General features: G+C 42.8%; 1 protein-coding gene across 1 annotated transcript; it reads left to right on the top strand.

Annotated features, from left to right (window-relative positions):
* The first annotated feature begins 6180 nt into the window (after positions 1-6180).
* Positions 6181-10524, top strand: ccn1 (cellular communication network factor 1). The gene is made up of 5 exons (XM_036592396.1): positions 6181-7976; positions 8220-8433; positions 8735-9064; positions 9174-9376; positions 9485-10524. Exons 1-5 carry the CDS (start codon positions 7731-7733, stop codon positions 9785-9787), a joined length of 1296 nt encoding a protein of 431 aa, XP_036448289.1. The 5' UTR covers positions 6181-7730; the 3' UTR covers positions 9788-10524.
* Positions 10525-25177: the final 14653 nt, after the last annotated feature.

The following is a 25177-nucleotide window of genomic DNA, read 5'->3' as shown; positions in this document are numbered from 1 at the left end:
TTTTAAATGCTTTAAAATGATGTCAGACTCAGGAAAACGTCCTTCACATGTCCTTATTAAAGAAGGCCGAGAGGAAGACGTCGTGTTCTGAGACACATAAGCTGGACATCCGTCCCACCGCCGTCTTTTAAAGATCAGAGCATAAACTGGGTCTCCTCTGCAGACCAGTTTCTGCTCCGCCATGCTGAGCATTATAAATCGCTATGACGTGACGAACATGATCAGAACGTACTTAAACTTTCCGATAGGGAATGTAATCAGATACAGGCGTTTACACGGATATTATTCTTCTATTTAACAGATTATTAACAGGATTACCCACCTCGTTCAATCAGATAGAAACTGTATTCTGAATGGCCTCAATCGGACTAGACTATTCCGATTGAGGTGTATACATGGACATATTCTATTCTGATTGAGCTATTAGTCGGATTATTAACGGATTATTAGGCTGCATGTAAACGTGGCTACTCTGAGAATAGACACATATTCGGCTAACTGACTACATCTATGGCTGAGGTGAGTAGGAAACTGAATCAATTAGATTTTTTTGCCCAACCATTTCTTTTGCTGATTTATGCACACACACTTATTATTATCCTGTATTAACTTATTCTTAGCCACATTAGCCTTGTAGCTCCATTGCAAAGCTAAAAAAAGCAAACCTCAGTCACGAAACACGTCTCAGCTGATCGACTACATTGACTACATGAGGTAAGTGGAAAATGATGTTCATCTGATTTTTGCTGAGCCATGGTATTAATGTCTAAATCCTTTTCTGTCTAATGGGAGCTACACTCATTCAGCAGCTATTTAAATAACAGATCTATTATGTGATACTTTAGGCAATCAGGTGTGATTTATGCATTAGGTCCTGTCTGTGCACCATCGTAGTGATTCATTATAATCCATAAAAAACGTTCCCACTTCAAAGCAAACCCAACACCACAAAACAACTAAAGTCATCCTATTACATCCAATAACTGCTGCATTACGTCATGCAGACTGGCACGCGACTCTGGGTTGTGCGGTTTCAGTGAAACTCTTACTAATGCAGACCTCACTGATGCCTCTTACTAATATGCACCTTCAAGTCAAAACCCATATTGTAAATGCAGACACTGGACACAGCTAGTGACCCAGTCCAACAGTACTAAAGCACCAATATTGACGGCATCTCATTGAAGGACACGTCCAAATGTATCCAGGCCCTTTAGTGAGTTCAGCATTGCTGATACAGGCATCCAGTTGTGCTCCCACAGCTTGTATTATATCCGTAGAAAAGCACTGACCAAAAAGAATGGGACACAGTGAAGCAGCCTAAGGTTAACAGGCCCAATGCCAAGTGTTGGCAAGAGGGGTATAAAGCCCCCCAGCATTGAGCTGTGCAGCAGTGGAACTGTGTGAGTTGCATCCAGTACATTTGGGATGAGTGTCCAGAACCGATCATCCAACATCAGTACCTGACCTCACTAATGCTCAATCAAATCCTCACAGCACTGTTCCAACATCTAGTGTAAAGCCTTCCCAGAAGCACAGAGGCTCTTAGTACAGAGAGAGAGACAAACACCTTGTTAAGACCCTTCAATTCATAACAAACGCTGGATGAGAAAGTGTCTACAAACTTTTGGACACATTGTGTACATAAGACCATATTTGAGCCATTTTATTGGAGCTTAATGCGATGCTATACTGTCCCAGCCCAAAGCTCTCTGGTGAGCACCTCAGCTGATGCCTACAGCCTTTCCCTGCTGTGCGATTCCTACGTGTTCTGGAAATGATTCCTGCAAGACTGGCATTTTTTTACTAAACCTCCACTGTCCCACCACTGTTTATACTATAATGCATAAAAACACAATCCTGGATGGCTGGGTTTACTGTTTCTTAGCTCCGGAATATTTCTGGCATCATTTATTGGAAATTTAGGCCACTGGCTCACTTGTATTTGGGTCACAGCTGTCGGAAGAAGGGGAAGAAGTCCACTGATTCCACTCAATGACTTAAATATTGTGACTGTTACTGTCTGTTGACCTTCACGTTGAAACAAATACAGTTGAAAGTCTAGTCGATGGGGGAAAGTCATGATCATATATCTCATTCAAGGCCAGGTTAGGGTGGAGGGGTATGTTATGCACTGTGTAAGACTGGGTTTGCCTTAGAAATTGCAGTACTTGCTGGCAATGTTATGCATGCATGTTATGCGTGTATGACTGGGTTACCATTGGAAATTGTGGTTATCACCAGTGATAAAAAAGTGTGCTGTAATTGTTTATTCTTTGTTTCTCACTCATGGATGAAAGATTCTGTTAAAAGTGCAGATTCTACATTTTCGCCATGCTTTTGACATTGCTGGAATTCCTAACATATAGAAAATAAATCAGAAGTGTATATATACATATTACACAGTGCTGTGAAAAAGTATTTGACCCTCACCCGATTTCTTCTATTTTGGCTAACTTGTCACATTTAAATGTTTCAGATCAACAATTTTTTATAAAAGACAAAGACAACATGAGTAAACACAACATGCAGCTTTTAAATGATCATTCCATTTATTATGTATATATCAACCTTGTGAAAAAGTAATTGCCCCCTATGCCTAATAACTGGCTGTGCCATCCTTGACAGTAACAGCTGCAATCAAACGTTTGCGATAATGTGGCTGGTTCCAGGAATCATGACACGTCGTCCATTTCCTGCCTTTCAATGACTTTGTTTCGCATCTGTGTTTGAATCTTTTTAGAACACGGCATCATGTGCTGCACGTTCTATTTAAGTGATGTTGAGATGCAACAGGTCTGGCAGTATTCATGCCTGGGTGTGGCTAGTAAAACTGAACCTAATGGTCAATTGAATTTGGTTAACTTGTTGATTTTGTAACTAAGGGTTGTTACTTTTTTCACATAGGGCCATGTTGGGCTATATATATATATAAAAGCTTATATTTTATATTACTTGAGTGTGATTGCGCTCTTAAAATTTGTATAATCTCCACAGAAAAGCACTGGCCAATAGAATGGGACATTCTGGAGTAGCCGTACATGAGCCTAAGGTCACCATGCCCAATGACAAGCGAGGGCTACATGGGAATGAAGCCCCCCCAGCATCGGGCTGTGGAGTTCTCTGGAGTGAGGGAGCTCCATCTAACTTTTGGGAAGAGTGAGTGATCCACAACTGATCATCCAGCATCACTAATGCTCTTGTGAATGCTGAATGCACTCAAATCCTCACAGCAATGTTCCAACATTTAGTGAAAAGCCTTCCCAGAAGAGTAAGGGCTGCTACTGCAGCAAAGAGGGACAAACTCCCATTTCATACCCTTCATTTCAGAAGAAACACTGGATGAGCAGGTATATACACACACTGTACACACATAGAGTATGAATGCTGATCTGGGATCAGCTTCAAAAACAACGATATGACAGTAAAGACTGAACCCAGATCACCAATCTTACCCTGAGACGCTATTATAGTATCTGTAAAACAGAAAGACTCAACTGTAAAACACCTTTTTAAAGCAAACATCAGCTGCCAACCGTAATGTTTGAACAGCCTCGTCATCTGGCTGAACTCCCGATTCGTCTTTGCACAGGGCACGTTTTGGCCATGAGTCACACGCTCGAATCAATAATAAAACAAGCCCTCAGCTGCTTTTTTTCCAGCAAAGGGCAAGAGGGGCGTCCGGCCGATGGAAAATATTATGGCTGCCTTTACAACACGGCGAACACAAAAAGGATTTTGTAATGTTTCCTCGACGCGTAATTACGGGATAGAAAAAAATTAAGAGCTGATTCCACTGAGACGCCGGAATCCAATGACAGAACTGTTTCCTAAAACAAGCACTTCCTCCGAGGGGGGATACAGATGGGCTCTGAAAAGCACGCTCAGAAACAGATGTCAGCAGGAAAGAGTAATCATAATTATATTATTATATTATTATATTATAATCCTGCATATGCTAAAGTCACTTCCTCCAGGGAACGTGCTTCATTAGGCAGGAGAAGCATGACATGAGGAGAGAGATGCGGCTTTACTGTGAGCTGTTTGTGACACGTCAGACTCCACGTGCCAAATATTTCTACTGTCGTGTGTCCAAATTGTATTTAACAAAGTTCATACAGTCGACTGTGGCCTAAGATTGAAGCATAGGGATCCACTGATATGGGAATTGTGAGCTGATCCGATATTTCTCACATACTTTATTGTGCAGAAGTCAGAGACCACCCTTCATTTATTTAATTTCAAGCATTAGTTACTCATTTTCAACAGACATTCTGAGGAGATTAGATATAAAATGACTCACTTACACGACCACCTGCAACACCTGGTAGACCACCAAAACCGCCCCCATCAGATAAACAGCACTTAAAGTGTTCATCTTTGAGAGAGAGGAGAAAATCAAGCTGCTTCAGATCTGAAAACATCCACAGGTGTTTCTGTCCATCCTTCCACTGTGAGAAGACGACTCAGCGCTGTGGGTCTGAAAGGATGTGTAGCTGTCAAGAAGAACCTCACTGAGAAAAGGAGACGGACACATCAAACAAAGAAGCTGAACAGTGGACTGGCCACCCCAGAGTCCAGACCTCAACACCACTGAATGTGTCTGATTACTTCAGAAAATGATCAACCAACTTCTAAGACTGAACTTTGGAGGTGTGTCTGCAGATTCTTTGAGGAACTGAAAGCGAGTCTCCTGAAAGAATGGAAGCTGTAGGACACTAAATACTGAAAATATTGATATTATATGCAGTTGCTGAGACTTCAGTGTAATTTTCTGTTAGGTATGTTTTCTGCTTTTGTTCCTGATGTTGGTCATTTTGACTGGAAATGAAACGCATGAAAGGGTGGTCTCTGACTTTTGCACAGTAGTGTACATATCAGTCGATGGTGATCTTTTAGGCCTTGCTTAGATGGCTTGGTATTGCTGATAAAAGCTCATTTTCTAAATCATATGTTGAAAACCTGCCTGTTTTGTTGACCATTATAAGTGGTGTCTTCTAAAAATGAATAAATTAATTAATAAATTAAACCTCACAGATGCAAATAATACTTTAAAGAGCATAACAAGTCGCTTATCCTGGTTTAAAGCCCTCACAGAACATGTTCTCACGACACTTCTCCATTTAAACAAGAACAAAAGCACTGAGCAGCAAAGTACAATACATCTCCATCTAGTGTTCCCATCTGGAAATATGACACTAACTTCATCAGTACGATCGCAGGCTTTGCCTACCTTCGCTAGGGAACAGGTGGAACAACCTGAAACACTACGGGCAGGCGACAAAGATGAATCTGATGCAAAAATACAAAATAGAAAGTGGTAACAGTGTTGAAGGAACACTTACAGTCAAGCTAGAACCAAAAGAAACACTGTAAGAGTTAATGCATGACTGCTGTGTGACCAAGAGCTGCATTAACTCTTACAGTGTTGAGTTATAAATCCAGATGGACTCTGTAAGAGTGAATTCAACACTGGGGACTCAGAATAAGAGTCTTGTATAGGTACAAACGATGTAAATGTACCTTCGACAATGACCTTAAGGTCCAACTGTGTACCTTAAATGAGATTTAAAAGTGCACGGCATTTACTTTCCCAGAAGAAGGTGCACTCCTTTAAACAGAAAACTAAAAAAAAGCCTGGAGTCAGTACATGGTGTAATAACGTGCCCTGACCGGAGGCACTGAAGACGTACCCTCTGGGGGGCACCACCCCAGTGACAGTCTTCCTGAGTGTGCAGTGAGTGTTTACAATCATGTATGAAAGCAGAAACCGGCTTACCTGAAGGAGAACGGCTCTCCACACACCTCCCTTCCATGCGACTGTCCAGCGACGTTCTCGGCGACCAGCGGGACAAAAACCAAACCTGCTGAAAAGTAGTAGAGAGTGAGACCGAGAGCGCCGCAATCTCTAAGGAGCAGCCTGTCGCTTTGAACTGCTAAGCAGAAGCCATAGCTCATTCATCTCTATTCATCTGAGTCCATTTTGAATCTCTCTCTCTCTTTCTCTCTCTCTGTGTCCCGTTTACTTTTCTCCCGCTCCATCCAGGACCCTCTAATCTCTGAATTTCACTGGAATGTTACTTATTTGAACCTCGTAGTAGAAAAGCAGACTGCTTTGCTCCTTCTTCTTTTTTCCCTTTAAACCAAACCAACATCTTATATGGAAAATTTGGATCACTGTTTCACTTTTTTTTTCTCTCCTGAAGGAGAGAAGAGAGGGGGGGGAAAGCTGAAGGACAGATTGTATGGAAACTGAATTAGCACTGAGGAATTTCCTCCACGGGGGGAACATATTGAACAACCCTGGAAGCTGTCAGGAATGCTTTGTGGCTGGCTAAGTGAAGCAGAAATATGTTCATAATGGAGGCTACTGCCATACCAAATATGGCCATGGCGTTACGTCTGGAGTCTCCACATCTGGAAGCTCTTACAGCCTGAGGAGAAAAAGAGCAAATGCCAGAAATAGAAGCAGCAAACTTTCTTTTTTTTTTTGGTAACTTTCAGAAACCCCAAACTTTTTTATGGTACACGGTGCCCTACTTGAACTACTGGTCAAACTTGCAGTATGAAAACAGCAAAAGGAGAAATGAGAGTTAAAAATACCCCCTTAAAAATATCATTCTTCACGGGTTCAATGCTTAAATGGTCCCTTGCATGGTGAAATGGCTCTTCAGATGGAGAATGTGTTGTGTATGGTTCTACACAGCACCAAAAGGGTTCCTCTGTTGTCAAGCTCGTGACTGTAACATAACCCTTTTTGGTCCTATACAGAACTATTTTCCAAAAAGTTCTACACAGAACCAGATACAACACATTCTCCATCAACCTGAAGAACTATTTCACCGCATAGAACCGTTCTCTTTATTAAAGAACCATTGAGGAACCATCTTTTTTTTAGAGTGCAGGGCCGCGAAGACAAACCAAGTATGTAAACAGTTGTTCTGCGCGCGTTCCCGAGCTCGAGTGCTTGAGGCTGCTGCTCGGGGGCGCGCATTAGCGTCAAATTTAGCATGAGATACGGAGCCGTGCGGTGTGAATAATCACACATCATCGCTTTTAAAATAAATCCCTGACTGAAACGACGTGCCATTTCGATGAGGAAGGGGCTCAGTAAGTCGCCAAAAACTGCTCTCCTTCGGCTAGTCGGAGCTAGCACGACCGACTGGTAAACATAGCATGAACGCGCTGACGAGAAAACCGTTAACCGTTAGCTGTGTGTTTATATTTAGGCTGATTGTGATACGAAAAAGGCTCGTTGGATTGAAGTTTAGTCACGAAATGGCGTATAAAAGTGTTTTCTAGTCGGTGTGGGATGTTACAGATACTTTTTCCCCTCAAGTCTCTTCTTGTTGGAATTTTCCCGTTCCACCTTAAATGGTGCAGCAGTTACTCGGGCGCCAGAATGTAACTGCTGCACCATTTAAGGTGGAACGGGAAAATTCGAATGAGAAGCCAAGCTCAGCCTCGTACTTCACGTTAGCAGAGAAAGTAAAGGGGAAAGGAGGGAGGGAAGAAAGAATGTGTTCGAGAGGAAAATTCATTTAAGATGGAGAAGGAGGAGGAGGAGGAGGCAGGGGGGGAGGAAAGAGAGAGAAAAAGAAAAAGTTAGACAGGGTGGTGCTTAGCTCGGATGGAAAATCGCGCCAAGAAACATTCCTCGCATAGTTTGGGAACAGTTCAGCAGCGGACGGCGAGCACTACGTCAGCGCGCCCGCTATATAAGGGGCGGGATGGGAGCGCGTTCACAGCACACAGCGAGGCGCGCTCACAGAGAGCAGAGGACCTTCTTCTCCAGCTTTGAACGGCGAGAGAAACGCTCACACACGCCAGGTCAGAGCCTGAAGAGGGACTTTAAGCCCGAGGACGAGAGGAATTGTTTTGTTTCGAGGAGAAGAGAAAAGCTTGGAAGAAGAAGAAAAAAAAAGAAGATGGTTCTTTTGTCGGTGGTCGTGATTCTCATGGGGAGCTTCAGCATGGTAAGTCAGATATACTCTTCCTCAGCTCACTTACATTATGAGAGAGGAGGTGGACAACAGCTAGCTACCAGTATTTACCCACTAAAGGGATTACAGCAACACCTACAGTGTTAAAGTGTCCATATGTGTCCAGCTGAAGGTGCTTTAAAGCTCACAGATGTCTTAGGATAAGCTATTTTGCTCTAACTCCATTGAAATGAATGGGCTGCTTCATTGGTGTCTATGTCTGTGCCCCCCCAACAGGCGCTCAGCGCATGCCCTCAGGAGTGCCAGTGTTCCCCGGAGCTGCCCAAATGCACACCAGGCGTCAGCCTCGTCTCCGATGCCTGCGGGTGCTGCAAAGTATGCGCGAGGCAGCTCAACGAAGACTGCAGCAAGATGGAGCCCTGTGACCACACCAAGGGGCTCGAGTGCAACTTCGGGGCTAGTTTCGGGGCGGCCAGAGGCATCTGCCGAGGTGTGTTTCTCATTACGCTCTCCTCTGTCTGCTCCAGCCACCTCCCCACCCCCTCGACACATGACAAGTTCAGATCAGACGTAGCATTGCACCACTTTGTTTGACTTAGGATGTTCATCTTAAGGTTTATTGCTCAGTAACTGCTGTAAATTATTTAGTAGTTGTTATGAAAGTTATGTAGTTATGAGAAAAGCAGTTTAAAACTAAACTCATACTCCTGGAAGGTGCCTTAATTGCTTGCATGTGTGATCCGATGAATTCCGAATAACGGAATGCCTTCTTCTCTTTTCTCCCGCAACAGCCAAGTCTGAAGGCAGACCCTGCGAGTACAACAGCAGGATCTACCAGAACGGAGAGAGTTTCCAGCCCAACTGTAAACACCAGTGCACATGCATTGACGGGGCAGTGGGTTGCATCCCTCTCTGCCCCCAGGAGCTGTCCCTGCCCACTCTAGGCTGTGCCAACCCTAGGCTTGTCAAAGTTCCAGGCCAGTGCTGCGAGGAGTGGGTCTGCGACGAGCCCTCCGACAAGCTGTTTGGCAAGGAGCCAATGCCCGACGAGACCGAGAGTGACCTCACCAACAGAAACGAGCTGGTCGCCAACGTGAAGGCTGGCCTCAAGTCTCTTCCCGGTAGGTGCCTCAGTGCAGCTCCCAGCCCACTGGGCTGGAACCTCTTGGCTAGTTTCCACTGTGCTTGATTGAGTGGAATCTAAACTGCTTGCTCTCCTTTCGCTTGCAGCGTTCAGAGTCCAGGCCGAGTCCCACATGTTCGAGAGCCAGAAGTGCATTGTCCAGACCACGCCCTGGTCACAGTGCTCCAAGTCCTGCGGCACCGGCATCTCCACCAGAGTCACCAACAACAATGCTGAGTGCAAGCTGGTCAAGGAGAGCCGAATCTGCGAGGTCCGCCCCTGCACCCAGTCTCCTTACTCCAGCCTTAAGGTAAGCATGATCCTCCACAGCAAATGCACTGCAAGAGAGTCTGACAACACTGATCATCAGTTGAGTTAACTTGACTAAGCTGGGATCTTCTTTCTTCTTTCCAAACAGAAAGGGAAGAAGTGCAACAGAACCAAGAAGTCCGCTCAGCCGGTCAAGTTCACCTACGCCGGCTGCTCCAGCCTGAAGAAGTACCGTCCCAAGTACTGCGGCTCCTGCGTGGACGGCCGCTGCTGCAGCCCCCAGCAGACCCGCACCATCCGCGTCAAGTTCCGCTGCGAGGACGGCGAGACCTTCAACAAGAACGTGATGCTGATCGAGACCTGCAAGTGCACATTCAACTGCCCCCACGCCAACGAGGCCTCCTACCCCTTCTACCGGCTCTTCAACGACATCCACAAGTTCAGAGACTGAGCTGGGGGGGAATCCCATTGCAGAATGACGCGACGTCAGCGGTGACGTCGGAACGGCCAATCACAGCTTGGCTGGGGATCGGAGGCCCGCCCCCTTCGGCCAGTCGACTACCACCATTAGATTCCCACGGAATCATGGGCTTTCATTGAGGAGTTTGGCGAAGTGCACTGCTTGCTGAGGACTTGTCAGCGTTCGATACTTTCAAGTTATGAAAGACTCGCTCCACAATGGAGCAATAAGTTTTCGTAGCTTCATTACGGAGCAAAGTCCATTGGTTGTAAAGTTGTAAAGTCGAGCAATTTGTAAAATGTAGTTGTTAAAAAATGTTTTATGTATATTTTGATTTTCTAAATACAAAATATGACCCAACTGTAGACTTGTATGTGTATATATCTACAAATATGCATATATATGCACATACATAAATTGCTTTCATTTGTAGACCATGGTCCTGTAATTTCATCAGTTTCGCCATGCTGTGGTTTTTCCGACAAATATGTGGTAACATTCCTTCCTAATGTGGACAAGTGCGTTCATATTGTTCGGCAGCTATTGAAAACCAACTCCATCAGAGAATTAGCAACAAAATGAGTTGACTTAAAGAATGAATGTTTTATTATTGTTATTAATATTATTTATCAGAAATGTAGCTACTTTATTTGAATATTGTCATACTGGAATAAAGTGTAAAATGATCTAATTTTATATGTTACAAATAAAAAAAGATTTATTTATGACATTAAACACTCTGTGTCTTTATTCTTTGTTGAATGAACGAGATGAAACGACCAGTGAATGACGAGATTGGTTATATAACAGCCATTCTGAGCCATGCTGTGCGGTGGAATGCCGTCTTAAGGCTTGACTTGCTTTCTTTAAAGCACCATAAGTCAAACTCTCAGCTCAATCTAATAACAAAACGATTAAAAAGCCCTCGTATTAGCACAAAAAGCGTGAAGGCATGCCAGGAATCTTGAGTGCTTTCCCAAACAGCAGGGATCTGTGTTTAGGGAGACTGTTTCCAATATGGGGAAGCTTTTTTTTCACCAGAGAAAGCAGGGCCTGAACGCCTGAAGGTGCAGAGTTATGGTCTAAACCAACTCTTACAGAACTTCACACCTTTAAATTTAAGGACTTGTGAACTTGTCTAAATAATCCAGAGCATAAAAAGAAACCTGACAAAAGCATAAAATCCCCTTACGGTGGTCAAGATCATGAATTAAGCAGGCCGGACTGATCCTAGACAAGCTCAGTGAGTAAAAACATTAGACTGCAGTAAAAGAAAGGCTCTTTACACAAAGTAAACAGACCTAACAGTGTAGATAAGATAAGCTCAACATAACAACCTCCATTCCACCCAATGGACCTGATTGATTACCTTTTCATTGTGCCAAACCACAGCCTGCCAAAACTGCAAGGCCTTAGAAGACAACACAGGTACAATAGCGCAGTGCTGACCTCTATATGCCTGTGACAGAAGTATGTAAAGCTTTTGGGTTTTTGCTCTGTGGGACAGCTGTCTGTCTGGATTGCCCCGCTCTCCCTCCTCCTCGCCTGGGATGATGATATATCTACACGGAGGTTTGATCCAGGTGAAACGGAGCCTGCTCAGGAATGCAGACGCGCTGATGGCCGGCAGATGTTGGAAAATATTTGGGAGCAGCTTGTTCACTTTCTAGGCCACAGAGGAGCTTCTCTCTAAAAATACAGAGAAGTGAAAGGGACTCGGGCTCAAAGCTGCCATGACATAACTGTAAACACAATTAAGAACACAAAGGGGACGTCCAAAAATGCACATCTGCGCCAATTAAAATGCTATTTTTAAATGTGCAGAAAAGGGACAAGAAACAGGTCATCCAGATTGAACTGTTTTTGTTGTGCTAACCTGCTGTATGAAGCTCGCAGGCTATTTGATCAACAGAGGAAAAAACCGGTCATGTTGTCGTTCTGTAGCGGAACATCATGCTAAATTAGGAACTCTAAGCTACGTCTTGTGGTAAACAAAATAATCCTAACCTGATCCTAACCTGATATATTTAGTCCTGTATACATTTTTCGCCCCAATGTTAGCAGATCCTCTGAATTATGAGGTCATTTAGCAGTCAAGATATGAATAATGCTACATGCAGGCTACAAACAAGCTAACACTCCTGCACACTGACATAAAATCACGTGAAAGTAAAGCTAATACTGTGCTTAAACAACACCAGCCACTCAAACTGTTCTGTACTACTGCCATAGCAAAGTAACTACCACATTTGACTAAGCTTGCTAGTTTGTGTGGGGTGTTTTGGTGAGGTTGCCAGTTTTATGATGTCGATGCAGTGCGTAGCAATGTTAGCTTGCATGTAGCAATAGTTTGCAGTGTATTTCAACTTAAATGACCTCAGAGAATTCAATGACATTTGGAGGGAAAATGTATCGGATTTGGAACAGTATTGTTCACCACAGGGCAGCGATGATTTTTCAAAAACCCTGTTTTCCTGGAGAAAATAAGCTTAGACTAGAGCTCCTAATGTGTATAGACTTACTTCAGAGATATACGGACACGGCCCAACAATAACATGAAATTCTCTCATATTTCTCCTGCTGAGGATAAAGTTTCAGTATGAGAACATGCTACATGAAGATGGTAAGCAAAAAATAGCACATTGTGTTCAAAGAAAACTGAGACAGCCATTATCAGCACACCATTGTAGAGCTGTTAGAGGCCAAGCGAAGTTACATACTTCTGCTGTTTTTAATAATAAACATAGAAATGTTGGCTGTTGGCTTACAGTTTAGGGATTTTTCATGTGTAAAAAGTCACCTGTGTAAAAGAAATCAAATTAAGCCCAATTTTTCCCAAAAGTACTTCAACTGCCAAAACTTGTTTGGCAACTGAAGTTTGCTTCTTTAGTTTTGCCCTGAAGCTATGAGGCAAATGTAAGCGAGTAATGGAAGCTCATACCCCATCAGTTAGCATCTGTTAGCGTAAAAATGTTTCAATTTTAAATTCATCAGTGTAAAAGAATCAGATTAAGCTCAATTTCGCCCCAACACCAAATGTTCTCGATTAGTCAAGACATGTTCAGTGTCTGAACTTTCCTCAGCTTTAGCAATGGAGCTACAGTGCTAATGCAGCTAGCAGACAATGGTATCACAAATTAGCAAACACTAGCATGAAAATCTTGGCTGTTTGCTCACTATTTTGGTATTTTTCATGTGTAAATAGTCACGATTGTGAAAGAAATCAAAGTGAGCTCCGTTTTTCAGTTTTATACCAAATGTATTCAATCAGTCAAGACATGTTGGTGTCTAAGTTTGCTTCTTTAGTTTTAGCAATGAAGCTGTGAGGCTAATGTAGCTAAGAAGTAATGGAATCCTACCCCACCAATTTCCAAACATTAAGATAAAAATGTTGGCTGCTCAGCTTACTATTTTTGGGATTTTCATGTGGAAAAATGGTTTGTGTGAAAGAAATTAACTGAATTTTTTTAGGGGTCATAAACATTATTGGGCTCAGTGGGGTGCTAATATGCAGCCAGCACTCTGAGATCCCAAAAGAAGCTACAAAAGGCAAGAGAAGACAGGGCAGAAGAGAGGGTCCATTATGAATGGATCTTACATACACTGTGTGTCTTATTCATATATCTGATACATGGATCACATATATACAGACACATAAGATTCTTTAAAAGCAAAAATCAAAATGAAATACTAGAATCAATCAATAAAAAACCTATACAACATGAAGGTAGTATATATGAGTAATACATATCATCAATATGTTTTCTACCATCCATATATTGTTTTCTATGACATATGATGGTATATATTACTTATATATACTAGCTTCATGTTATGTAAGAGTAATATATACCATCAATATGTTAATGTTTCGTATCATATATGATGGTATCTATTACTTATATATACTAGCCTTATGTTAAGAATAATATATACCATCAATATATGAATGTTTTCTATTATATATTTTTTAAATATATATGTTTTTCATGTATATGTTTGTATGTGCTGATAAATGGCTGAAATATGTCCCATATTTGAAAGTGGCCAAATAAGTTGGCATAAATGTCAGGTAAATTTGTCACATATGGCCATTTAAATTGAATATAAGGGAAATCCATTTATGCTAACATGTCATATATTTGAAATCCATATATTTCCACATATCACATTTCTGTATGGGGGGCTGCCCTGGCCTTTTCCCTCCTGCTCCCAGCTGGACGTTGGGAATCTCCAACTCTCTGCAGTCTTACACTGTTGTGTAACACACTCTCAATGTTATGCAAGTCGACTCTGCAAGCTGAAGAAATAAGTTCTTCCCCTCCCAACACCGCAAACCCACTCAGCCTGCCAAACGCCCCCCCCCGGCCACAGATAAACAGAGCATTTTTAACCACGATCTGGATCGTTTTATCTTCGAAATTCATATTATAAATACAAAGAATGGAAAAACAGAGCTGTGGGAGGTGGGGGAAGGCAGGGGGGATGCAGTCATACAAACATTTCCAATCTTTTGCAAATTTTTACAGGCCACACAGACTTTTCACTCTAAAGAGGACAGTTCAATCGAGCAAGGCCACAAATGAAGAATTGCATGATCAAATCTGTATTTTTGCCTATTATTTTTAGGTTCTTGTCTCATTATATAACATCATAAGTTATAGGAAACTGTTAGCCGGTGCTGACAGGCATTGGGACCCTAGCAGAAAGAGCTGGAAGGTGACAGCTCTAAAATAGCTTTAACATTTAGCATTTATAATTTCTTCCAACTACAAACAGTAGAGCCACCACGAGTGACACGAGTGACTTGTTGCTGGGTGATTCAGTGTCGTTGCACAGTATCCTGTGAAAACAAACCGTGCTAGAATACATATTAAGCTAATTCAGGTAGTAACAGCTGTAAAGTGAGAAACCGGAACACCTAGCAGTGAACACAAACACTGGTAAACATTAAGATTAAATTAGGAGGGCTGTTCTTCGTCCCCTGTTTCTAGCAGCCACTGTTATTTTTAAGTGCCCCAAGTTTTACCACTCCATCATCTAACAGTGCCACCTGATGGGTGCAGGTAGAACTGCACTCAGGTGTTCTCTAACTGCACAAGTCTGTGGTTCTCCTGCTCTAAAACACCCAGTTCCAACTCTAGAAAGACCTGACCGTTAGCTACTGAGGGGGCAGTGTGGGTGAGCTACAGCACTGGTGCCGGGAGACGCTGCATAAAACAAACAGGCCTCAAAGAACTGGACACGGTTCCTCTGTCTTAGCTCCCAGCACACCTGAACCAGACTGAACCCCAATATCTGATTCAGGAGCTGAAATGCAGCGCAAATCTGGACTGGCCTGGGTTCCCCACCGTACAGACTGGGAAATAATGTTCTAATAGATGCTAATCTTGGCTTAGTTACTTCAACACACTGCAGTGTTTAAGGTATTATTCATTTCTTAAAGAGTAACAAGAGCTCAACCCCTTAAAATCCCAGGCTTATTACACACTATTACATGTGTAATAAGTTATTAAGGCTTATTACTCAGTATCATCCAGACTGGCTGAGCTCTTCTCAGGGTTTAGAAGTGTGTGATTAAACGTCTGGCAGGCCGGGGGGCTCTGTCCATTTAAGGGGTTAAAGAGTAAATGATTGAGCCATTTTTGTGCTGCAGAAATAAAACATGGCTCTGTTTTAAACACGAATGAACAGAATAAATAACTTTATCAGCCACTTACAGCCTTCCATCTGTCAGCCTTCAACAGCTCTACAGTTATCAGAGAACAACAGAGAGAGAGAGAGAGAGAGAGAGAGAGAGAGACACAGAGAGAGACAGGCAGAGAGAGAGAGAGAGAGAGAGAGAGAGACAGAGAGAGAGAGAGACAGAGAGAGAGACAGAGAGAGAGGTAAAGAAGGTAAAGGTGACCCGTTTATATAATTGTGTGTTGATCAGGAGCTGGAGGCTCTCAGAGGCTCTCAGAGGTTCGTCGACGTGTCGGTGCAGTTTATGATGTGTTGGCACAATAGAACCGAATGAATTATGGCTGAATGGTGCCAGAGGGAGTGAACGGCTCTCAGACAGAGGAGTTATTTCTGCCCCTCCAGCTACTGAGGAGCCATCAGCCAATCACGGCACCCCGATGCTCGCGGCACACAGGTTGCATCATGAGAGATGGTTTTTCAGTGGCTGGATCCAGAGGGGCTGATTTATCGACACAGAGACGCAGTGTGTGAGTGGGTGTGATGTAACTGGGCGTGTAGGACTGAAGAAGAGAGGGGGCTGCCAGAGTGAGGGTGTGGGGGTCTATTACATCTACAGTGCAACAGGAGTTAATTAGCTGAGCCAGTATACACTCACAGTGGCCTGGAGATGTAAGCAATGACGGCATGCGGCAGCACTCTGGCCTCAGCTCCCTGCAGCCTTATATAAGCTGAAGGCCCAAGCCAGCGTTAAAGGAGTAGTTCAGCTACAAACTCATTGGTAGTCTTTAGTTTGGCACTAGAACTACGAGGCTAATGTAGCTAACAAGTAATGACAGAGAGATCCTAGTAAGGAGGATTGCCACTCAGTAATGTCTTCCATGTTGGTCAGGCAGTAGAGGGCGCTCCTGAGATTGCAAAATGAATGGGTTCCTATGCAGCTTTCATGCAAAATCATTGTTTATAAATGCTTAATCATTACATATACAGAAAACTACACATTATAACAGTGTCTTCTTTACATTCATGATGCCAGTTATAATGAAATGCTTTACTCAGCCAATGAGCTGATCAGCTCACCAGCCACTCAGTGGCAGTAGTGCTAGCGTCCTACTGCTCTGTAGAAAAATGGAAAAGATACTCATAAGTTCCCTTTGATTTTGTAATGCAATACAACCTACTTTCCAAAATGAATCGAAGCTCTATTTACAGTCACATAAATGGCTAGAAATGTTTCATTTTTATAGCCATATTTAGCCATTTAGCTTCATTAAAGACTTGCCTTCTAGCAGTTTGCAGTCATGTTTTTGATATAATGGGAGAAATAGGAAGTGACCAGCCTCCTCTTAAACTGACTCTGGTAATGGAAGCTTATGCATGCCAATTTGCATCTTATTCTCTTTTTACAGTAGCCATAAAATGCAATTTCTGCCTGCTGTTGAAGCTCCTCAGTGGAACTATAAACTTTTTCAGTAATGCTGAAGGAACTTGAAGAAAACTGGATTTTCGTATTTGGAGGTGAGCAAGCAAGTCACTGTGTTCATGTTTTTACAGGTTTGTACAGGATACAGGATTCCCGCTGGATCCACAACAAAATTTTGTGGCAAGAGACTAGTTTTCAGTGTTGTGTGTGGGAGCGGGCGGGAAACCAGCCCACTGCCTGTTGGGAGCAGGACGAAGCACATATGAAGAGAAATCCCGCAAATTAATGAATAGCCAAAATAAAGTGGAATGATCACTAAATCACATATATAAACAATATAAAATGATAACAGTAAAACAGTTAAAATAAAATTGAGTCATTCTAAAGAGCTGCGAAGGAACCAGTCATGAGAACAACACGCAAATTGTCATAGCTTACAGAGATGGTGGAGCCTTTAGTCCAACGGCCACAGCTGCAGGAGTGGCACAAAACGTTTCAGTTGCGGGCGGGAGTGGGCCAAATGATTCCAATTTTCTGCGGGAGCGGGCGGGTACGGGACTGAAAAAAACAGTCCCATGCAGACATCTACTGCAGTTGTGTTGTCTATTTTATCTCGGCATGGCCGTCTTTGTGAAGAAGTGTGAAATGTTTTCACAGCAGGAGTTTCTCACCCCTCATTGCTCGCTAGCGTCTCAACATAGACCACTAGGCCGCTATGGGATCTGCAGAAAGAGGTTAAACTGCATGGCTAAATCATTGCTCACTTGCCTCACAATGTGTAGAGATGTTAAGGAATCTCAAATACACTTGGTTATATGGTTTCTGACTATCGTTATCTGTGGACAAAAGTACGGAAAGTTCAGGCCTCTACATGGATGCTGCTGTCGTTAGCTATCTGACGTATGTTCCTTGTGTTTATACAATCTCAGAAACCATGCAATTCTATTCTGTTGGCTAGGTCACCCCTATTTCACAATGCTACCCAGCAGGAAGGGTGAAAACTAGAATGTGCTTCTTCCAAAACACGTTAAGTGCCACTTTTCAAACTGCCACTAATGCAATATCATTGAACAGCTCAACACGCTTGGAGGAGAATACTAACTGCCAACTATGAGTTAGTTAGCATCACGGGGGGATAGGTAGGGCCATCCTGCCCACCCAAAGAGTGTGAAGACAGATATTTACCCTTGGACTCTCGGCTCTCAGTGGCTGGGGACTGAACTTGTGATGTCCAGACACCAACTCTTAGACGGTTGCACCACTAGTGAGTGCTTTTTGAGATTACTTAAAAACTTGACAAGATTAGTGGTGGTTTGAATGATGCTAATTGTTATCTTTTAGCTTCTATTACTTTTTAGCTAAATTAGCTTCATAGCACTAAAGAAGCAGACTTTTGACATCAAACATATCTCAGCTAAACGACTACATTTGGTGTAAGAAGGAAATTGAGTACATTTGATTAGTCACCTTTAAGGAAAATCACTGTGCAATAAATGTCAATTTTACCCAACCATGCTTGCTGGCACTCCTTTATTCTGACAGGCTGCTAATGCTCACAGCGACTATTCATTTACTCCCAACAGGCTGCTAACTGTGTGCGTGCGGATGTGCATGGACAAGGCCCATGCTGAGATGGACAGAGATGACTTTTCTGCTGCCAAATGATGCAGACTTGTGAAGAACACGCAAGAAGGAAGGTATCTTTCCACACAGCAAGTTACTGCAATGTACGTAACATAAAGCCAGAGCCAAGTGCTCAGTGACAGTGTGTGGGAGAGTTTGTGTGTCCCGCTGTGGACCTGGAGGGCCAGGGTCTTGGACAGTTTGGATATTTCCCTGCTCAAATGAACTTGATTCAACTCAATTAGCTAGCACATTTAATAGGTTTGAGCATGAAAGCAATGAAACTTTATTGGACTAATAGGATACCCCTGAGGTACGCCAACTCCACTCTGCCTCAAGATTTGAAACAGAACACACAGATGAAGAATGCCACAACTTGAGAAAGTGGGTCAGCCAGTAGTATGTAAGCAATCAGTGTAAAGCCCCCCTGCATTGGACTGTGAAGAAGTGGAGTTGTTTTCTATGGAGTGATGGAGCTCCATCCAATACTTCTGGGACGAGTTAGAGTGTCCAGATCTGATTAACCAGCAGTGCTGCTGGAGTTTTTAAACACTGTGTCCACTCACTGTCCACTCTTCTAGATGCTCCTATCTTGTTGGTCCACTTTGTAGATGTAAAGTCAGAGATGATAGCTCATCTGCTGGACAGTTTGTGTTGGTCATCCTCTAGTCCTTCATTAGTGGTCACAGGACGCTGTTGGCTGTATATTTTTGGTTGGTGGATTATTCTCAGTCCAGCAGTGACACTGAGGTGTCCACTCAGACCAGCACAACACACACTAACACACCACCACGTCAGTGTTACTGCAGTGCTGAGAATGATCCACCACCCAAATAGTACCTGCTCTGTGGGGGTCCTGACCACTGAAGAACAGGGTAATAAAAGAGAAACAGATGGACTACAGTCTGTAATTGTTGAACTACAAAGTGCACCTGTATGGTCAGTGGAGCTGATAGAATGGACTATCATATGACAATGAGCCGAAACATGTTGTCTTAAAGTGTGTGAGTTGTTCAGTAATCTCTAATAAACTTGCTCATGCGGTTTCTGACACTGCTGTCTATGAAACTGGACGGTCTGTTTCAGGAGCAGATCAGCTGGAGCTTCAACGTCCAGATAACGTTATCAGACGCACTGCAGCGCTGAACTGGAACCAGCCGAGGGAAGAGCATATTTCAAACTCAGTCATTTTGTTCTAGTCGAGCGTTGACCTGTTTACTGTTTGATTTACTGCTGCCAGTCACGGCTTTATTCACTGTAGACGCCACCGATGAATTCCTCAGTGAATTTCTACAGTTTCTCCTGGAACTTCCTTTCAGAACTCAAGGTGGCTTGAATTATATTCTACAACGGCCCTGGCACACACACGGACACACCCAGGCACGATTCTTGCCTTAGCAGTTTCACTGGAAAACGTGGTGTCAGATTTAATATGCCAGGGAATTTCTTACCGTGCAGGCTTCTTACCATTAATGTTACTGGAATAAATGGGACACATTGTTATTACATACCGCTGCTGTTCAAACAAAACCTTGTATCTCCATTTTTCAGTTTTTCACATCATTTGAATATACCCGTTGCCCTTTACATTGTGTGCGAATTTCATGAAGAATGGACTAACAGAAATGGCCAAAATGCACTTTGAAAAAAGTCAGGTTCCATTGACTTACATTAAAAGTAAAGTAGGTTTTTCCTTCTCCTGTAAAGTTACCATCTTGGAGAGGTTTTGTTCCGACAACAGTGATATAGATACTTACAAACATAGAACACATATTACGTATAACGCATATACATAATACAGGACACAGATATTCCATATAGGAACTTGCATATTGTCAAAGTTGATTGTCAATGTTTGTTTGGTTGCTTTTTTGGCATCATTTGAAAACAGCATTTACTCTTTACAGCAGGGGTGTCAAACTCAACCACTAAAAGGGCCATATTAAAAAAGCTCAGCAAATCTGTGGGCCAGCTGTGTTTTTATTTCATTGTTACTCTTTTCGCCATGACACTGTTTATTCAAAATATGCAACAGCAATATAGGCACTGAATACTTATTCAAAAATAATTGTAAATAAAAATAAATTGTTTAAGGTAGTTTTTTTTTTAGTTCTTATCTTTCTGTGTAAATGCTGGCCCAGATTGTTGTTTGGGGAAGGGGGTCACAACGCACACTGTGTTGCAGTGCATGCTGGGGACTGTAGTGCATCTCGGGGTGAAAAGGGCTACTAAAAATAGAAAACTAAAATCATTTTGCGGGCTGAATAGGACTGTGTTACGGGCCTGACCTGTGTTTGACACCTGAGCTTTACAGTGTGTTGAAATGACATCATGAACAGAGCAGCAGAAATGGTCCAAAATTAACTGGAAATAAATAGTGTTGCATTAATTTCCCTTTAAAGTTAAAAACATTTTTTTGAAGATACAAAGTTTTGTTTCTATGACGATATGTATAAAACAAATGGAACGTATAATTATTACAGGTACAAACTTATATACAGTCAACTGACATGTTAACAAATCCTCTACACACATTTTAATGTACAATTACTGTTTATAGCTGAACTTCATATACTGAAAACAAAAAAATGGCATGTACCATATTTAAGCTTGTTTACTGTAGGGGTCAACTTTTTCACCAAGGAAAACTTCATACAAGCCTGTATAACATAAATGGAATAAACAGTTATTACATATAGGTATTTACATATCACTGCTGTCGGAAACAAAAGCTCATATCTCCAAAAAGGTAATTTTACAGGAGAAGGAAAAACATACTTTGCTTTCAATGTAAGTCAATGGAACCAGACAATTTTCAAAGTCATTTTTGGCCGATTCTTTTGGTCCATTCATCATGAAATTTACAAAGAATGTAAAGGGCAACAAGTATTTTCAAATTATGTCAGAAACTGAAGAAAAAAAAAAATCAGTATTTGGTATTTCCCTCTTTTGCTTTAATGCCAGCGTGCACTTGAGCTGCCACAGACTCCACAAGTTTGTGCAAAAGCCTCTGATCAGCAGATACAATCTACCTGAGATCCGTCTGAACACGAGTTTCACTGGAAGAGAATAAGAAAAAAAAGTTTTTGTCACTGATTTGCTTCAAATGTGAATAGTGTCCTGGAAACACTGCAGGATCTCGAACGTCTTCTTCATTCTACTTGTTCTAAGTTTTCGTTTTTCAAACAATCGATTGTCAATGTGCTCTCAGACTTTTGCACCCCACTGTGTACAAATGTAACACAAATGGACATGGCACAGTCCAGTGTTGGGACCAATCAGGGGAGTGTTTCATTCAATCCTGCAAAGCCAGGTCTGCTCGACTCCTCTATACTGTCTTTACTGTCCTGTCCTGTCCTGAGTTGCACTGCTGTGTGATCTCCTGTATTAAAATGTCCTGAATCTTGACACTTCGCCTTTTCTCAAATGTAACTGCGTGTGCCGGAGCAGCAGATTACATTCAGTGCTTTGGTGCTCTGTGGGCAACATGCATGAAAATACCAATCATTCAAGTCAGCTCTTTTCAGTAAATATTAGCTTTTGATGTGGTCTGTCTTTTTAAATGTGTTCCACAGTGGGACATAAGTGGGCCCCCAGTAGGATTAACACGCATCCTTAAACACACTATAACAAGAAGAGAATGAAAATGACTCACACAAACAGCAAGGCTGTACATGCACGCTTAGCACATACACGCACACGTATTTAGGGACTTTGGGCACAGGCTCACCAAAACTGGACAGCTGAAGACTGGAAAAACGTAGCCTGGCCTGATGAATCTCAAGGTAGGGTCAGAATTTGGCAGTAACAGCATGAATCCCTGGTCCCAACCTGCCTTGTTGTCAACAGTCCAGGCTGGTGGAGGTGGTGTAGTTGGGTGGGAAATGGTTCCTTAGCACACTCTGGGCCCCAGCCTATTTGAGTATTGTTGCTGACCATGTGCTTCCCTTCATAGCCACAATTTACCATCTGCTAATTACCACTTCCAGCATAATAACGCACCCTGCCACGAAGCAAAAGTCGTCTCAAAACTCGTTTCATAAACATGACAATGAGTTCTTCAGTGGCCTTCTCAATCACTGGATCTCAATCCAATAGAACACCTTTGGGACATATGACCGCATGTCCTGACACTGTATAAAAATGTGTGTGTGTGTAGGTGTGTGCGTGCATTCCACACACTAAATAAGCAGTATTTGCATATTTGGTCCCCTTCAGGCTGTTGTTATAGCAGAGTTGCCCACGCAACTAAACAAGCAGCAGCAAGCCAGTGGTACAGCTAATGGATCACAAAAAATAGCCTCAAATATCAGCAGCTATTTACTTCAGCCAGATGCACAGCTCCATTTTAAACCTCCCCTGGTCCTGTGGAACTGAAAACAAGCAGAATTTACTCAAAGCGGTTAGCACAAACAGCATGGGCTCCCCATGAAGCACACACTTAGAGCAAAAGTTAGCGTGGCTAACACTGAATGAAAACATATGAGTTTTAGTGGGATCTTATTGGAACAATGCTAACTGGGCCATAGCTTTCCTTTAGTTGTACAGCCTAGTATGTAAACACGGATGTAGCCCTCAGACCACCAAAACAGTCCTGAACTCAGAGTGATCTGCTGAACTGGTGCACACTGATATTTTGGGAAAGGCAAGATGTCACATTAAAGACACTGTATTCCTTCAAATCTGACAGCAATGCAGCTCAGACAAGACAAACTGACAGCCTGCAGAAATCAATCAAACCTTCACTGCAGTCTAAGTAAGAAGTGACCCAGATCACTGGGCAGTGTACATAAATAAACCATTGGTCTCACAGACATTGGTCAGCTCTCCTTGGGCTGGACTCTACTATGGTGCCCTTATGGGGCTGGTCCACTCATACAGACCTCTGAAGGTATTTGTCATTCTGAACACTGCTGCCCTAATGTCCCCGATAAGGATGAACCAGAGCAGAGTCCAGTCTAACAACAATGGGTTATGGTAGAATCCAGCCCAATAATGGTGGACCAGGGTAAAATAAAGCCCATTGCAAATGGACTTTTGTTGGCCAATAAGGATGTGTTAGGATAGAATGCACCAATTAGGAATAGAATTCAGCCTATTAAGTGTGGAGCAGGGTAGAGTCCAGCCCAGTACATGTGAGTTATAGCATAGTCCAGCCCGATAACTGGACCAGGGTAATGTCCAGCCCAATAAGAGCGGACCTTGGTGGAGTCCAGCCCAATAAGTGTGGGTTATGGCATAGTCCATCCTGATATCTGGACCAGGGTAGAGTCCAGCCCAATAAGAGCGGACCTTGGTGGAGTCCAGCCCAATAAGTGTGGGTTATGGCATAGTCCAGCCCGATAACCCTAGTCAAATCAGAGTGGACCAGTGTAAAGCCAGCCAAATAGGAATGGACCATGGTAGAGTTAAAGCCAATAAGAATAGGTTGGGGTAAGAGTAGACCAGGTTAGTGTTTAGTCTAATAAGTGTGGACAGGGTAAAGTGTGGACCATCCCAATAAGAGTTGACCATGGTAGAGTAAACAAGGGCAGAATGTAGCCTAATAAGAGTGGGTTAGGCCAAAGTCTAGTTGCATAAAACTGGACAAATATAGAAAGCAGTCCATTACAAATGCACCAGGCAAGAATTCTCCCCAATAACAGCAAGTCAGGACGTTGTGCTGTATTAATTTCCAGCTGTTTAACTATAATGCTTCCTGTCTGCAGCACTATTTATAACACTGGGTAGGCAGTAAACAGCCACAGCGCCTTTAGTGTGGCCATAGGGCCCTGGCAAGCAGCATACTAGCATCTAGCAGGCCAGGCACGATAATCTATCCGTCTGGCTCCCAAGGCACTGCTGGGTTCCTATAGACAGCAGGCTTGTAGAGCCAGAAACCTGGGGTTCCTTAAATAAAACTAGAAATCTGGCACAAACAGAACACTGGAGCTGTGTACAGATGGATTAGCATGATGGGTGGCAGGAAACCAACAAGCTTAATGCTGCTAAAACCAAAATATTACAGAACACACTGCTACTAAATTGCAATGCTTCATAGGGCACTGCTAATAGGCCTTTGGCAGTATCATAGCGTGACCATTAAAACTCAATCAGACCCAACATGAGACCCGGACATGGCGTGCTCTCTTTTACTGCTTTAATGCCTCCATCATAAATTGCATATTACTATCTATTAGTAAAGCGAGTGCTAATTTTGGAGCCATTATGCTGCTGTTTAAATGATTCCCAGCTAGCTTATTAATAATCTCTAAAACCCCAGGGGTCCATATGTAGGTCTACATTTCATTTTCTCAGTATAATTACAGAACTGGCACACGGGCTTCATAGGAGATACTGAATAATACGCCTTAAGATTAATAACTGAGTAACGAGCTTAAAAGAGGTCAATATTTTAGGCCTTTTTAGGTTTACCTTTACACCATCTTTAAACACACACTATCTAAGCCGCTTATCCTTCTGGGTCGGGGTGGGGGGGGGGAAGGTGCAGAAGCCTATCTTAGAGCTCACTGGTCAGAAGGCAGGAAACACTCTGAACAGGTTGCCAGTCCATCACAGGGCAGACAGACAGACACAGGGAGAACACGCAAACCCGGCTGGAGAATTGAACGCTGGCCCTTCTTGCTACCCTCCGTGCCATCCTGCCGTCCAGT

The sequence above is a fragment of the Colossoma macropomum genome, unplaced genomic scaffold, assembly GCF_904425465.1.
Source record: "Colossoma macropomum unplaced genomic scaffold, Colossoma_macropomum, whole genome shotgun sequence".
Lineage (NCBI taxonomy): Eukaryota > Metazoa > Chordata > Actinopteri > Characiformes > Serrasalmidae > Colossoma > Colossoma macropomum.
The sequence above is the reverse complement of the archived record's forward strand: the minus strand, read 5'-3'. Positions and strand labels throughout refer to the sequence as shown.

Excerpts from the sequence above, each read along its gene's own strand:
- ccn1 (XM_036592396.1), top strand. The coding sequence starts at position 7,731 with ATGGGAGCGCGTTCACAGCACACAGCGAGGCGCGCTCACAGAGAGCAG. Across the intron at positions 8,434-8,734 it reads GGCCAGAGGCATCTGCCGAG|CCAAGTCTGAAGGCAGACCC; the intron begins GTGTGTTTCTCA and ends CTCCCGCAACAG. Across the intron at positions 9,065-9,173 it reads TGGCCTCAAGTCTCTTCCCG|CGTTCAGAGTCCAGGCCGAG; the intron begins GTAGGTGCCTCA and ends TTTCGCTTGCAG.